General features: G+C 39.5%; 1 protein-coding gene across 1 annotated transcript; it reads left to right on the top strand.

Moving 5' to 3' along the window:
• Positions 1 to 16,277, top strand: tmem91 (transmembrane protein 91). Its single transcript, XM_080890274.1, has 4 exons — positions 1 to 517; positions 7,672 to 9,289; positions 13,013 to 13,159; positions 15,016 to 16,277. Exons 2-4 carry the CDS (start codon positions 8,855 to 8,857, stop codon positions 15,169 to 15,171), a joined length of 738 nt encoding a protein of 245 aa, XP_080746400.1. The 5' UTR covers positions 1 to 517; positions 7,672 to 8,854; the 3' UTR covers positions 15,172 to 16,277.
• The last annotated feature ends 25 nt before the right edge of the window (positions 16,278 to 16,302 follow it).

The raw sequence follows: 16,302 nt of genomic DNA on the forward strand, positions 1-16,302 counted from the left end.
GGGTGGAGGAGCAGAAGAGAGAGAGAGATGCTTCAATGTGGAAAGTCAGAGAAAAGCTGAGTGTGGCAGAAGAAAGTTGACGTGGTGTAACTACAGCAAGGCCCTTCCTTTCTCCGTGAGAGGGGAGAGACTGAGCGGGATACGATAGGAAATGTTGTATTGGGGAAACGGGAGCCTTTGACTAAGCATGCACGTTTACTGCTGCCAGGTTGCACAAGTGTATTAACGGCTACATCCACATGCATTCACAGCCGCATAGGAACCGCTGATGGGATACTGACAAGTTTGACTGTAACTCCGCGCACACGTCCCACTCCCACACAAACACGAGTGCTCGTATTTAGCTATACGCTGAAATGTACACGCTTTCTGCACCCTCCCACGTGAAAAGGCGAACAGAACAGCGCAAGATCCCTGTGTAACAGCATCCAGCCCTGTGGACTTGTTAAAACTGGGACACTGGATTCCACCGGGACTCACCTCGAGGACAGGACGGATCAGAGTTTCCGACGTTAAGGTGAGGAAATATTCAAAGAAAATTCCGGTGTTACTTACACTCAACCCCCCTTTTTTAAAAGTCAGAGGATGAAAAGACAGAAAGCTGGATAGATAAAAACGGTCGAACCAGTAATAATATTATTTAATATTTATTATTAATTTATTTAGAGGGTTTATGTTTGTCATGTACAGTATGTATGTAATTCTCTGAAGAACAGGCTGACAGTATTTCAACCACAGTGGGAGCTCGTTATATATATATATATATATATATATATATATATATATATATATATATATATATGTATATATATATATATATATATATATATATATATATATATATATATATATGCTCCATTGTTAACGTTTCTTTAGCCATTTATCGCTGTATAGCAAGCCTACTGTGCAGTATTGAGCACCGTAGCAGAGTCACGGAGACCATCTGATAAAAGCCACTTCCTTTTTGTTTTTGTTTTTAATTTAGCTAGTACATCTAAAGCTCTTTCAGCCTTCAGCCAGCATCTGAATTGGCAGATCAGTTTAAGTGTTAAATGTAAAATGTCCGGTGGGAAACTGCTTAAAAAACCTAGCCCAAGTGCTTTCAAAAGACATGCAGGGTGTTCTGGGTTTTTTGTTTTTTTGTTTGTCAGCAGTCCTAATTAAGAGCAGGTCTTTTCTCTGCGGGGGGTGGGTGGTGCACACACCATGCCCTCGGTCTGTGATGATGATGATAATGAAACTATGTAAGAAACCGTGCTGCTCATCTGCAAGAAACTAATTTTCTAATCAAGTCATTATTGCATTGCAACACACTGATTTATATTTGTTCCTCAAAGGCTTACATTAGCGCTTAATCATAAACATTCCAGCAAGTACAGCATGACAAGCCAAGTCCTGAAAGCTGTACTTTTTGTGAACCAGCTTTTTCTCTAAAGTTTTAAGGTGGATCCTGACAGAATTTTGTGACCATATTGAGATTAACACTAGTACACATACACACACCACAGATAAAAAATACAGGTGTACAGGTCATTACACTGAAGGACAGTTGATGTAAACACAGTATGAATGACATCTGCGCAGTCTTGTTTAGTACACACATTTGCGCAGGCATAGGTAAAATGAAACTTGCTTTACTGAATAAAAAACGGTCAGATAATATTTCAGGGGGTTTAGGAATTCAAGAAATCAGAAATACTATTTTGGAGTGTAAAAATATTATTTAATACTTTTATGCTGGTCTTACTGGCTGTTAGGTGTATACTTTAATTGTTGTCTATTACTACAATGTTTTGAGGTCCTTTATTGTATAAATTACGACATTTTTAACATTGTATTTAAAGCACAGGAATCTTAAATTAATGTGTTGGATTTAATTTTTGTTATTTTGCATCTTTAATAATAATAATAATGGATTGCATTTATATAGCGCTTTTCAGGACCCTCAAAGCGCTTTACAATACCACTATTCATTCACTCTCACATTCACACACTTTAGTAAGTGGTTTACAGCTGAAACTGCAGATTTGTTTAAAAATGTCTCTAATCATCTCCCTGTAGTGCAGCGTTTCACTGTGTGTGTTTTCTAATGCTCTTTCATCAGATTTTCACATTTTATTTTACATGACAAGTACCAAAATTACTGCAAATTACTAGCACACACTGTTTGATATGTAACTGCTCGGCAAGCACAAACAAGTAACATTGTCTTAAATGGTGAAATGTTATTACACAGTAACATTAACATAAACCATTATTCATTTATTCATGTGGAAAGCATTTCCACAAACAACACAAACTATATACACATTTACCACAAATAGCAGCACATTGAGAAATATAGCGCATCTCTGTGGAATGTGTCCTATGATGCGTTCAGATTCATATTTCAGATGACTGACTACAACATACTACATATTCCGCAGAGATGCTGGAGCAATGTGCAACGTAGTACAGATGGGTAACTTCTCATTTCTTGGGCCTCACTGCACATGAGCACCAGCTGTGCGAGCAGTGCGTGTATGTGTGTGAAAAGAGACAATCTGACTATGGTGCAGCTGTGTACATGAACATGTGGGCTGGTTGGCATGGACTGCTTCAAAGGGTTTGTTTTTGTGTGTCTAAAAGGGCAAGGTGATGCAAGGCTGCAATGGACTGCAAAGTGTGTTTGTGAATGCATGTCTTGTGAGGCAAACTAAATGACTGTGTGTGTCCGTGTGTGTGTTAGAGCAGGACATGCCATGGACCGATTAATGAGCTCACACTGTCATACACACATTCTGCGCAGGGGGTTTAAGTATTCCCAGTGTCTGGCATGACTGCACTCATTTGTTATTACAGAGTGATTCTGTGGAAATTATCTATCTTTTGCACTCTGAAATGACAGTTACATTTTTACTGGAAGGCACAGTAATGCTGGAATTATCCCATCCAGTTATTATCAAGCCAAGCAGAGGAACAGTACTGAAATGGCAAATTAGCCTCTGCTTCATTTATCCTGCAGTGAGCACTCCACTCCATGGTGAATGTGTTTCCATAGGAACATGGTGTTACTTTGAGCTTCATGTGCTGTGCGACGCTCTTGACGATCCTGCCTGTTTTTTTGCTTATCTTTTCTGTTCAGCTTCCTCTCCTCTCCTCAGTCATTCTGTACAGATCAAGGAAGAGCAAAAGGGAGAAAAAGAGTTTGGAAATGAAATCAATAGGGCCATTTAACCACCGCTTGCGTTTTCAGAATTTCATTTGGCGTATCTCAGAGCCTGCTCTGGCCTTATCAGCCTGACATCGCTGTTCTTCAGGATGCCTTTTTATTACAGTCTGCAAGCGTTTACAGCTCCAATTTCCTACAGCCACTATGCTATTTCTTTCCCATGAGTGTGTTCACTGTATCTGCATCTTGATCTGTATCGGATGAAATATTGCAGCCGTTACTTCCAGTGAGAATGTGAATGTATGCTGAGAGACAGCGAGTCAGTGTGTGTCAAAAAGACTGCAGAGTCGCTGAAAATCTGTGTAAGAGTCAGCAGCAACAGTTCTCTACTTTCACGACAGGGGTTTAAGGCAATATTTCACTTTAGTTGCATATTTCGATGTCTTAAGAACAAGCTGTCTTTTCATGTAGTAAGTGGAAATGCTACTCAAAGAGACACGTTTTAAGTTTAGTACAGTGGCTTTGCCAAAAGTATTGGCTGGATTATAAAAAAGGAACAGAGTCAGATCAAAGAAAAGGAAGAGGGATATGGAGGGAGCTGAGAAGATGCGTGCTTGTATATGTGTATGACAAAACACCAGACTAAAAGGACAGAGATGGGGAGAGAGAGAAGAGAGTCTCTTGTAAAAGTGGTGCCGGTGATATACGGCAGCGTCCTTGCAACCTTCCTTCTACCTGACTGGATGTTTTATGAGCGTTGCAGAATCAGAAAAGGAGGCAGGCTTATAATACAGCTGACAGAAGTCTTTTTATGGTGGATGGGCAGAGGTGGAGGAGGGAGGGAGAGGGTGTAATAAAGCTGAGTGCATCTCTCCTGGAATGAAGCTGCAGCAATTGGGAGGGGGCAGAAGGGAGAGGGGAGGCTGGTGAAGTGCTACAAATATTAGTGTTACATGAGCGTGTGTGCAAAATGCACCATATGTCCAGATGTGTGCGTATGTGTTAGGAGAGGAAGGCAGTTTGCACAGAGCTTTTGCTGACGTCACTCTGTTGAACAATCACTCAGCCTCCATAAGGCAAGCAGAAAATGGAGCCCTCAGCATACGCCAGCCCAAAGACACCCAATTAATCCATTTTTTCCCCCTGTGTGGTGCGGTGAAGCGTGCAGTGAGTCACAGAATTGATCTTGAGCCTGTGAAGTAATATACCGTGCAGAATGAATACTTACTGATGAGATATTATGTTGTTTGTTGAAATGACACTTTGTTATTCTGCCGGGAATGAAAAGACTCTTAACACACAATACAAAGACTTTTTTTTTTTACATCGCTTCCTGCTTGTCACCTGACAGTAGCAAATCTTGACCATTTAATTATGATTGATTAATTTGAGATATTCTTACTTTAGAAAATTAAAAGTCAGTTTTACATGAGCTTAATTTCTCCATTTCAGACAACTAAACTAACAGTTTACATATTACATATTAACTGATGATGATGTAGGGATATCAGATCATGCATTGCAGTCCACTGGATAAAGATCTCCGATGTCGCTAAAATGTGTGAACAGTTGAAAAACTTCAGAATCGCTTCTATTTCATCCAATTTCTCTTGGAAAAAAACAAGCTTACCTAAAGCCAGGGAATGTGATTTCCCACAAAATATAGTCAGCAGTAACTTAAAATATATGTTATTATATGTTATTTAAACCTGATTAACTGCTTGCTAATGCAAATATATAATCAGACAGTCACATGGAAGCAGCTCAGTGCATTTAACCATGTAATCACTTTCAAGAGTTCAAGTGTTATTGCCAAAGTTCAAACTGAGAATTAGAACAAGTGACATGAATTGGTTGCTGGTTTCAGATGGCTGGTCTGATTGTTTCCAAAACTGCTAATCTGGTGTGATTTTCCCATACAACTTCCTCAGTTTACAGATAATGATCCAAAAAAAGAAAAGAAAATGTCCAATGAGCAGCAGTTCTCAGGGTGACAATACCTTGTTTATGCCAGGGGTCAGAGGAGAATGGCCACATGGCTGGTGGTGATGGTGTAATGGTGTGGGGGATATTTTCTTTGACCATTTTGTGCCCATAGTACCAGCTGAGCATTGTTTTAATTGCACAACCTACCTGAGTTGTTGCTGACCATGTCCATCCCTTTATGCCTACAACGTACCCATCTTCTGGTGGCTGCTTCCAGTAGGATAAATTCCCATAGCACAAAATATCATCACCTCAAACTAGGGCTGGGCGATATATCGAGTTTTTTAAAAATATCGATATATTTTCATACGAGATATAAGATGTGACAATATCGTTTATATCGATATAGTCTATGTTACGTTATAATTATACTTGTGGAGCCGCAGGTATACCTCTCTTTCGTCCACTTTTGTCTCTACGCAACGTTACTCGGCCTCACCTCTCCTTCACTGAACACAACTCCCCCCTCCCCCTTAGCTTCACCTGCAGGCAATGACAAGATGAAAGCGGAATATCTCCGTTAGCGAGTTACCGTGCGTGGGGCTGGACGGCGTCAACGTGTTAGCGAGCTAACCGCGCTAGCGAGCTAACCGCGCTAACGACATGCAGCCAGGAGGGGCTGCACGGCCTAAAATCCTTTCATTTTCTCAAAAATCGACAGTGCGCCTTATGTATGAATTCTGGTTGTGCTTACTGACCGCGAACCGATTTTATGTGGTACACAGCGCTCAGCAATCTGTCAAAAAATGTTTTAATATGACTTTGCTAAGCTACGGAGCTGCACCACTTGATGGATTGTCGGAGGATTACGGCTACCGAGGAGGAGCCTCGCGGAGTGATACGTACTGTGTGTGTATAAGGACCTGTTCAGAGACGTGGTGCAGCTGTGAAATCTGTCTCTTTGTTATTATGCTCAGCGTCTATTAGTTTACATTTTGACTGCACAATTGTGAGCTTTTTGTTATGCACAAAAACAACATTGTTTTCTTTTATTTATGGACCATGATTATTTAATAAATGCTGATAATTTATTTTTGAGTAATTTCTTCATGTACATCTACGCTGTATGTAAATAAAAGTGCCCGTGTGACATCTGGGACACAGTGTGACTAGGAACTCTCTTTTTGTTCTTAACTTATGGCTTTTAAAAAAAAAATCGAGATATATATCTTATATCGCCATCCAGCTAAAAAATATCGAGATATGAATTTTGGGTCATATCGCCCAGCCCTACCTCAAACCAACTCACTGGTTTCTTGAACATGAGAATAACCTCACTGAACTCAAATGGCCTCTTCCCTGGGGGCTTCAGTTATCAGATCTCATTGCGATAGAGCACGTTAAAAAGGGAGATTCCCTTCATGGATGTTCAGCTTACAGATCTGAATCAGCAACTGTTTGATGTTATCATCTCAATACTGACTAAAATCTCTGATATTATTTCCAAAAAATAAAAATAAAAATATATTTCCTGCACCTTGTGACTTTATGCCAAGAAGATTTAAGACAGTTCTGAAGGCAAAGGTGGTTCCACCCAGTAATAGCAACTGAATGTAAGACACAAATAGAAAATGGGAAGGAATAAACAATAATTTCTCTGGAAATAGATGTTGAGAGGGTGGAGATTTCAAAAGCATGCAATGACATGTTAAAGAGGAATACTGGAAAGTTTGGTGTTTAAATAGACCAACATATTGGGACATGTTGTGTGTGAATGACGCAACACAGCTTGAGTTGTCTACCTGAACAAGCGCATAGGCTTGTTACACACTGCTACATGTTGATGAATTCACAATTTTTACATTGTGTAGCTGTATCAAAATACATAAATACAGTGACAGCAGCTGTGCCCCTCCATCAACAACAGTCGAAAGTGTCTAACTGATGTTTACATATTTATAATATTGACTAAATCTTTGGAAAAGTACTGGAAAGTTACCAGCTCAGGCTCCACAATGGACCAGAATGGAGCAGAAAAGAAGTACTTTCACTCCTCGCTATTTTACTCACAATTTAACCATAAGGAATTTTTAGCTTTTTGGACTGAGATTTTATATATGGCTGAAACTGGTATAAAACTCTGGTTCCTGTAAGAGTAAAAATCCTATAAGAAAGACAACATTTCCTCAGCCATACCTGCTACAATTCATAAAAATACGGATATATACACAATATAAAAATTCCCTATGTAACCAACAGAAAGACTCTTTTTTTTTTTTTTTTTTACTAAGTGCATAAGGGAAAGGTTCATTTTCATAGGCAACCTTTCAAATCACGCTAATCCTCTGCTCTACTGGGAGCTTATTAAGTAAATCGATCAAGACTCACAGTCTCACAGTGAGATTCTTTTTTACTGGAGTAAAAAAAAAAAAGGTTGATATATAATAAGAGTGCATCTTTTTTTCTGTATGAAGTTATCTGCGCGCATGTGAATCAGGAGTTTAAGTAGCTTGAGCCCACAACCCTCGCAAACTAAACATGAGTAAAAGTGGAGAGTATAAATATTTTGTGTGACCTTGTTCTTCTCTTAACAGACATCAACGTCCTAACTGGCGATCTGGATAGAGAGATTCCTCGTCCTCATCTATCCTGAATGAAACCCTCTTAAGGTGGATGCTAAGCATTAAAATTGCATGTCCCAGTGGAGAGCTGCCATACCAAGTAGCCAACCCGCAGCAATAAATCAACACTAGAGGACTTTTATTTCTTCATTATCGCTTCCTGCAGCAACAACAAAGGAACAGGCATGTTCACAGGCCTGTTGACCTGCGGATGTGCTTCATAGGATTCTATTTTTGGAGCCTCATTGGTTTTACAGATTAACTGCCCTCAAATATGGCCCCAATCCGTTTGTTGCTCCACTAGTTTGACTGCTGCCGGAGGTTGTGTATATTCATGCTTCAGAACGCCCCACTGTGTGACAGTTTAGTCATCTGAAGGGGCACTGCTTCTTTTTGAAAGCAGTTTGAGTTCACTTTTTTCACACTCTTGCAGAGGAACAAACACTTTGCTGTATGTAATGACAGCTGGAAAGACTTTTAAGTTATTCTTGTCAACTCCTAACTAATTGCCCTCTTTCATTGTGTAACTGAGGAAAGATTGACATCTGAAGCTTTTACACCGTTGCCAAGTCAGTGTGCTTAGGTAGTGCGTCATAATATTTTATTGAAAGAGTTTTTCAGTCACACTACAGTCACACTGAATTTCCATTGCACGTTGTTTTTATTAAACTGTCTAGCACTAATCGAGATCTTTCATCGTCAGATTCGAGATTTTCATAGTGCGTGAAAGCAAAAGTAGCTACCATTAGCAAATACGAACTGACGCGGCCATGTGAAATGGAAGACACAGGCCAAAGCCTGAACCATCAAGTCCTTAAAGAATTGTTTATGACATGTGAAGAGAGGACATTTTTGAATTATCCAACGTCACTCCAGCTGAACATTTCACAGGACAAAGTTACCACTGCTTGTTTCACTCTGACATAAATCTGGCATGCTTTGTTGGCCCCAGGGCCAAGCCCTATAACAAGAGAAAAATTAAAGAATAGGATTAAAGATGGATTATCACTGAAATACTAAAGCCAGCAAAGCAGCTGCCTTTGCATACTGTAAGCCCATTGGACTCTTCAGGGAGAAGCTCTGTTGACCGATTTGTAGATTGCATTTGGTTGTTGATGTGGTCACCTATTGGGTGGCTGGTATTAAAAAGGAAAGGATGGAGAATCTAGATGAGCTGGAGCACCCTCTTCTGGGAGAAAGTGCCAATAACAACTGGGGACCAGGGCCGGGGCTGGGACCTGGAACTGGACAGGCCCCAGGTGGGCTGTTCAAGGGAATCTTGGTTAAGTGTGAGGAGGACAGGGCCTACCCTCCATTAACATGGAGGGGCTATTGTGGACATCCCCCTGAGCTTCAGCAACAGCAGCTACTGGATCCTTGCTCCTTACCATGCACACTGGAGTCCTTTTACCCAGCAGCCCCCATTTGGGGCCACACAGATGCCCTGCTCAACAAAGACTACTTGGAGACCACGTTTGTGGACATTCGGCCAGGTTCAACACTGGAGAGGAAGCTGCTGGCTGAGACGCAAGACTTCCACAGTGCATCCTACAGCATGGACGATGAGGATGACCTGCTCCCTGACTCTGACGTAAGCAGTGTTGGACAAGTTACTTTGAAAAAGTAATTAATTATAGTTACTAGTTACTTTTTCAAAAAAGTAACTGAGTTAGTAACTGAGTTACAAGGTTCTACAAGTAATTAATTACTTGAAAAGTAACTATTGCGTTACTTAAAAAAAAATGTTTAACCCTCTGGGGTCCAGGGTATAATTGGCCATTTTTAACCACATTTCAAACATAAAATCCGAGTAGAAAAAGTTATATTTTTTTACTGTAACAACCACAAACATGTTTATGGATAATATTTCATAACTTTAAATGCAAATATAAATTGTCAATTTTAAAATCATATGCAAAAGTTTTGCAGACAACAAAGTTATTTGCAACCATTTACCTTTTAGCGTTTTTTATAACCATTTCAAACTATTTACATAACAATCAGCTGTTCTGCATTCAACAGGATGCCACACAAATTATTTGTGCCACTCCAAATATTTCTGTCCACTATAAAGGAGAACATCACAGCCTGATACCTGCAGGTCTGACAGCAGCAGGTGTATCACTCCTACTGTTTTCATTGAGCATTGTTCTGACACACAACACAAAACTATCCACAACACTACACACTAACTACACAAGACGACACATTAACTACACACTCCAAACACGCTAAACGTCACAAATCTCTCACATCTCAAAACTCTCTCTCTCTCTCTCTCTCTCTCTCTCACCCTCACTCCTAAAACTTCCCCCTCTCCCTAAACAACAAAATGTCATGTTGCCACATCATTTTTGATTGGTCGGCATGGTGCATTTTTCCACCAACACGAAAGGGCAGGTTTTTTTTGTTTGTTTGTTTTTCTTTGTCATAAGCAGAGAGTGCTCGCTGCGCTGTCCTTAGACAGTAAACGTGGCGAAACTATTGAGGAAAAATCGCTGCGTATATATTGTTTATCATGACTCTGGTTTTACGTGGCCTATCAGCACAATTTAAAAACTGGTATATATCACCTTGTTGCTTTGTCATCTTGAAGTGGTCATGTGATTGGCTTAGCACGACTACTTTATTCTTCTTCAGTCAAACAGCTGCTTAAAGCTGCTGCTTAAAGCTGTAGCGTCCAGATTACTTACAGCTACTTCCATGGAACTGATATAAATTGCGGTAAGCTTAAGACAGCTTCAACCATCTGTTTGTTGAAAAATAGTAACGCGACCGCACCGCATTTTCTTGTTAGTAACGGTAACGACGTTATAACGATAGAAATAGTAATTAGTTAGATTACTCGTTACTGAAGAAAGTAACGCCGTTATTCCCATCACTGGATGTAAGACACTTAAAAATGTCTTCTCTTTCTTCTTTTGTACCGACAACAGAGCTTGTGCAACCGTACAGGAAATAAAAGCAGGTCAACAAATTTTCCTGCTATTGTTCAAACAGAGGATTCAGGAATATTTAGATAGGTCTGAAAGTAAGCATTAGTTTCTCAATTAGTCCTTTGTTTGTCTGTTAAGTTTCAAAAGTAACAAACCTGAAAGTTTGCATGTAGATGCCCATATTAGTTTTATCAAATCATTCTCATCCTCAGCTCAACCAGATCCTCTTCATTCCTGAAACATGCTACAGAAAAAGCAATGGAGCCTCATACTGTCAGTGTAGGTTCTGGAAACCAAAGAGGAACTTAAAATAGACATGCGAGCAAAGCAGCAATTGAATGCTTACTGTCAAAAAGCCAGATTACATAAAGCTGCTCTCCTGCTGCATAACAGGTAATGACACCATAGTGCTGATAGAAGATGCCAGTTCTATATCATAGACCAGCGGTCCCCAACCCCCGGGCCTCGGACCGGTACCGGTCCGTGAGTCGTTTGGTACCGGGCCGCGAGAGTTGAGGCTCAGTTGTGAAATGTATGGTTTTCAGGGTTTTTATCGGTTTTCAGCTTTATTTTGTTATAATTTTTATTGTTTACTCGGTTTTCCTGGGTCTTTTCACGTGTGTTATGAATAAATCTTCTTTTTTTCGGTACCGGTACTAGTTTTATTTTGTGTATTTATCCGCGACACTTTAAAAGCCGGTCCATGAAAATATTGTCGGGCATAAACCGGTCCGTGGCGCAAAAAAGGTTGGGGACCGCTGTCATAGACCACCGAGCAAAGCCCATCATAAAGTAAAATATAAATTAGCTACGAGATGCCAACAGCAGTCAACAAAATAATACATACTCTAAATGTCACCAATAAATAATGTTAGTGTTTGTACTGTTTAGTCTCACATCAAGGTCAAGTAAAAGCTTTTTAAATAACTAGAACTAAAAGGCTAAGGGATGTTTAATGATTATTACTTTGATTAAGAATGCAAGTAAAAACACAAATACACAGTAGCACTACACACCGTTAAAATCGACAGCAGCTGGCTGCCACAAAGTTTAGGTAAGAGTTTGTTCCCCAAGGACAAAAGGAGAGCTTGTGTAAAATATTTTTTAAGCTCATTCTGAATGCTGGCAGTAGTGCAGTGATGCAGAGTCCTGGGCCTGTGGGAATAAAACCTTGCAGTGACCTTAAATCTGCACAAGACAACATCTTCTACTTTGCTTCACTTCAAATTGTTTTTATAAAAGAACTTAAACTGACACATGAAACTCACAGATTGCTCCATGATCAACATTATGGAAAAATAAGTGTCGCATCCTGATTGATTTTACATGTGAGCACAGGCTTAAATTGATTTCCCTGCTTCTCATCAACACAAAAAGGATTTTATGTCTATAAAAATACTTCCCAACTATAGAAAGATTTTTTTTTTGACCAATAGAACAGGCATAATAGAAATAGCCCTGTGTTCCAAGCTTTAAATAAATTATCTTGTTTAGTAAAAAAAAAAAAACCACTTTATGTCTGTGTTTGCTGCTGGTTTACAGAACAGTTACTAAAATATAACAAAAGCCTTTTTTGGAATTGTACAACTGTTTCTTACACAAAGTAAAATGACCAAAGTGGTATGACAGGGTCATTGTGAGAGAGCAAGTCAGACTCAATATGCAGCTGTTTCAAAAAAGATGCATGAGTCATAAAGTGCCCCGCGGTCAGCAGAGCTAGTGCATATCCAGACTAACCCCATTCAATCACATTATCTTTCAGACACTAGCAAAGTTTTTAGTTGTTGTGGATGACTTGAATATAAGAGAAACAGCGTGTTTCACTTAATGTTGGAGTAGATCATCTTTGTATGTTTAAGACAACAAGCTGTATCTTTGTTAGATGGACACAAAGAGGTAGATTACAGAAATGACAAAAAAGCAAGGTTGTTTTTTACTTATGCACCTGTGCACTGGCACCTTGATGAAATAAACTGAAGGAAGTTGACAAGGCTGCAGCAGTACTGATCCATGAAATGGATCTTCAGAAATATGTATTCCTCTCTAGAAACAAAGTCTCAGTTTTTCTCTTAACCCACAAATTTTATTGAGACTCATTTTGAAACAAACATCTTTGAGTCAAAATGTTTTTTTTATTCACTTTACACACCGTCCTTGCACAGTACCTTACATTTGAAAAGTTTCAGTGTAATTTTCATTTGCAGGAAAATGAAATGAATGTAATACCTACTGCATTTTTGTGAAGGCTGAAATCTCACAGACAAATATCTGAAAATGTGCCCAAACAAAAACAAATCACCCTAAAAGTATTTCTTTATAATGTATGTTATCGCTTTCTATCCTGAACTCAACCTAAACGCACTCTGTTTGAATCCCAGGACTCATCCATCGATGATTTTAGTGATACAGACAGTGAGAACAACTTCCCTCTGATGATCCCTCAGGACTACCTGGGTCTGGCCTTTTTCTCCATGCTCTGCTGCTTCTGGCCCCTGGGCATCGCTGCCTTCTATCTTTCACAGAAGGTATACGAACACACACAAACACACAAACACACAGACACACCCTCAGTCCTGAGCAGACAAGATACAACTTGGCTCTATTGTTCACAGCTGAGGGTGAGTTTTTACCCTCTGCAGTATGTGTGGACGATCAACGAGTCCAGTTCTTTAGTGTTGTGCAAGTGAAGGATTTATGGAGGAGAGCTGTGACAAGGAGATTACACCTGCAGAATCACACTTCTGAAATAGTACAAAGCTGAGAACTTTAGATAAAACACTTAGATCAAATCCGAATCACAGTTGTCTATAATATGGTCTCTGTTGGTATCATAACTCAGATTTCTTCACATTGATTTCTTGAAGACATAAGCTTGAAAAAAACCACTGACCTCTGTCCTTATGTATCTTTTTCATTATGTGTTGCTTAATTTAATGGGCATGCATATGTATTTACAACCTTTGCATCAAGCAATACATAGAGCCATGACCAAACTAAGAAGAAGAAATAATAGTATTCCTGTACTGGGGTTTTGTCTTTAAATCAATATTTACATAAATATTTCATTGCAGCGCATAAAAACTGCTCGTTGGAGCTCACTGGTTTAAACAACATGCTAAGGGGCATGTACTGTGTTTTGCCTACATTTATTGAATAATAAAGTCACTCTTTCTACCATATGTATACTATAATATGTATAATGTCTGCCTTTCAGCAGGGATATATCCAGTCCAGATGTATAGGGCAGAAATCTAACAGGATACCACATTAAAAATGAATAAACTTAAAGTTAATATAACTGCAAATGTGCTGTTCTAAGCAAACTATACTATTCATACACAACTTTTTCCTATAAGTGTTCAGCATCTGCACACCACATATTTAATGACAATTTAATTAACAGATACAAAATGTAAACAGAAAAAAATTGAATCACTGGCGATCTGTCCAGGGTCTACCCTCCCTTCGAAGGCTATTTCCAGGATTAAATGTGCTTATTATGTTAAACGGCACTTTTTAGAATCACATACATGCTCAATCATAATTTTTGACTCATTGTTGTGCATATCACTTTAATTTTGCTGTTATTGATTGATGTTAATGTGGAAATATTTAAATAAAGTACTGTGCGTTATTAAAGCGCCTAAGTAAATGTACAAGGCTGTCTTTCTACTCGTCACTGTGTTATACTTGTATAACTATGCATGTGACAAATAAAGAACCTTAACCTTAACCTTAACCATATCCATGCGCTCATCTGGCCAACACCTCTGGCCCCTCACCACAGAAGAAACAGGATAAAATTATTAAATCTGATTATTCAGAAGTCAGATGACTGGTCACCCAAAAGTCAGAATTGCTAGAAAAAAAGAACTTATTAGCCACAGTTACTTATGGTAGTATTAAAATACCCCTTACACAAATATCTCTAGACTCCCTTATTTTATAAACTCATCCCTCCAGCAGTGCAGGAGAGAAAGAAATCCCATTAACACTTTTGCAAAGCTAACTGGCAGCATGCTGCAAAGGCCTTTTGATCAGATCAATGGCCTTCGTTAAGGTTTAATTAGAGTCATAACAAGAAACCTCAAGGTGATAGATTTCCAATATTGTTGAGTGCTGCCTAAAACAGGGGTCAGAGTCAAAGGCAAGGACTAGAGGGAGAGAGAAAGGAAGGAAGGAGGAGAAAATGATGAATGAGCTGCAATCGCTGGGTGTGATTTGGAAATGGAACATAATATGGGCTTAGCGTGAGATTGGAATGAGTGGAAGAGGAAAGTGTAGGCCAGGGAGGACATTGACAAATGATGATAAATGCTGTTCTCTCCTATTTTTTTCACTCTAATCTTTATCTCAGTGTCTCGTCTCCTCTTTTACTCAGACCAACAAGGCATCGGCTCAGGGGGATTTTCAGGGGGCCAACGCAGCGTCTCGCCAGGCTCTCTGGCTCTCGGTGCTCTCCATCGTGTTTGGAATCATAACGTACATCTGTGCCATCGCTGCGTTGATTTCTTACCTGTCCGCAAAACCACCATAAAAGCAACTCTTTGAAACGGACATGCATACAAAAGACTGACCTCTCACATATTTCATGAAGATCAACACATGCCAACATATCACCGTTAAATGTCAAATAATCACAGTGTTTGTCTGTCGACTTGTCTGAAGTCACGTTTCATCTACACCAAGCTGAAAAGCTGCGACGCTGAAAACAGAAGCTGGGAGCTGGTGTGTCGTTTATAATCGCTTTGGGATTATAAAAAGAAAAATCAGCTCAAAGGATGTTCTGAGCACATGAAGAAAAATCATTGAAAAAGCAGTCTGTTACTTGTTTAGTGATTTGAAGACTTAAGTTACCTTCTGTTAAATCTGTGCTGTAGTTGTCATCGTATGTGAAGCATTACTGAAGTAAAAAAAAAGAAAGAAGAAAAACAGAAATTCACATTTTTCCATAGCACTGTAGATATCAGCATTACAAACAATGGATGAATAATAAGAAGCAGTGGGGATATGTGTCATTGTCTGCCTGGGAGGAGCTAAGTGGAGGGCAGTATACGATTAGATGGAGTCTGCAGATTTATGAGAGGTCATAGCAAGGACGTGGCAGCAGATAAATCCCGATGGACTTCACTGTGGGAGGGCCTGAGCCAGCACTGTCACTTGAGGGGTGAAAGCTGGTGATGATGTTTTAAAACATACGATGAGCCAGAAGCAATAGTCCTTTGGAGAACCCAGAGTTCCTTGCTGACGGGAGGGACCCCGAGGGAAATGCTGCACGTGAACATCGATAAGCTCATCCTGGTTTCACACTGCTTCAGTCACTGTTTACTGACAGAAAGGACTGCCTCTACTTTGTTTATACCAACTGAATCATTATCTTCATGTTGAAATACACAGAACACTAAATAACTAACGCACAGAGTGTAGTTGCTGGTATAAGAAAATACGTTCACGACTTTTAAAATTAAATGCAAAACTCGGAGGTAGAAAATGGACTCAAGATATAGACATTAAATGTTATCCTCTATATATACACAGGGTTAAGAAATCATAACATATACAGCGGAGGAAAGAGCTGGAAAAAGTGCCAAAAATACAGAAGAAACTCTGAGGATGATCCTTTTATCAGCTATTCCATTATTAGAAGCAGCCAGGCTGTTCACACCAT

The sequence above is a fragment of the Rhamphochromis sp. 'chilingali' genome (assembly GCF_963969265.1).
Source record: "Rhamphochromis sp. 'chilingali' genome assembly, chromosome: 8".
Taxonomy (NCBI): Eukaryota; Metazoa; Chordata; class Actinopteri; order Cichliformes; family Cichlidae; genus Rhamphochromis; species Rhamphochromis sp. 'chilingali'.

What these genes read in the sequence shown, in the direction of transcription:
- tmem91 (XM_080890274.1), top strand. Translation starts at nt 8,855, where the DNA reads ATGGAGAATCTAGATGAGCTGGAGCACCCTCTTCTGGGAGAAAGTGCC. An exon ending in ACCTGCTCCCTGACTCTGAC is followed by an intron (nt 9,290 to 13,012) that starts GTAAGCAGTGTT and finishes TTTGAATCCCAG; the next exon opens with GACTCATCCATCGATGATTT. An exon ending in CCTTCTATCTTTCACAGAAG is followed by an intron (nt 13,160 to 15,015) that starts GTATACGAACAC and finishes TCTTTTACTCAG; the next exon opens with ACCAACAAGGCATCGGCTCA.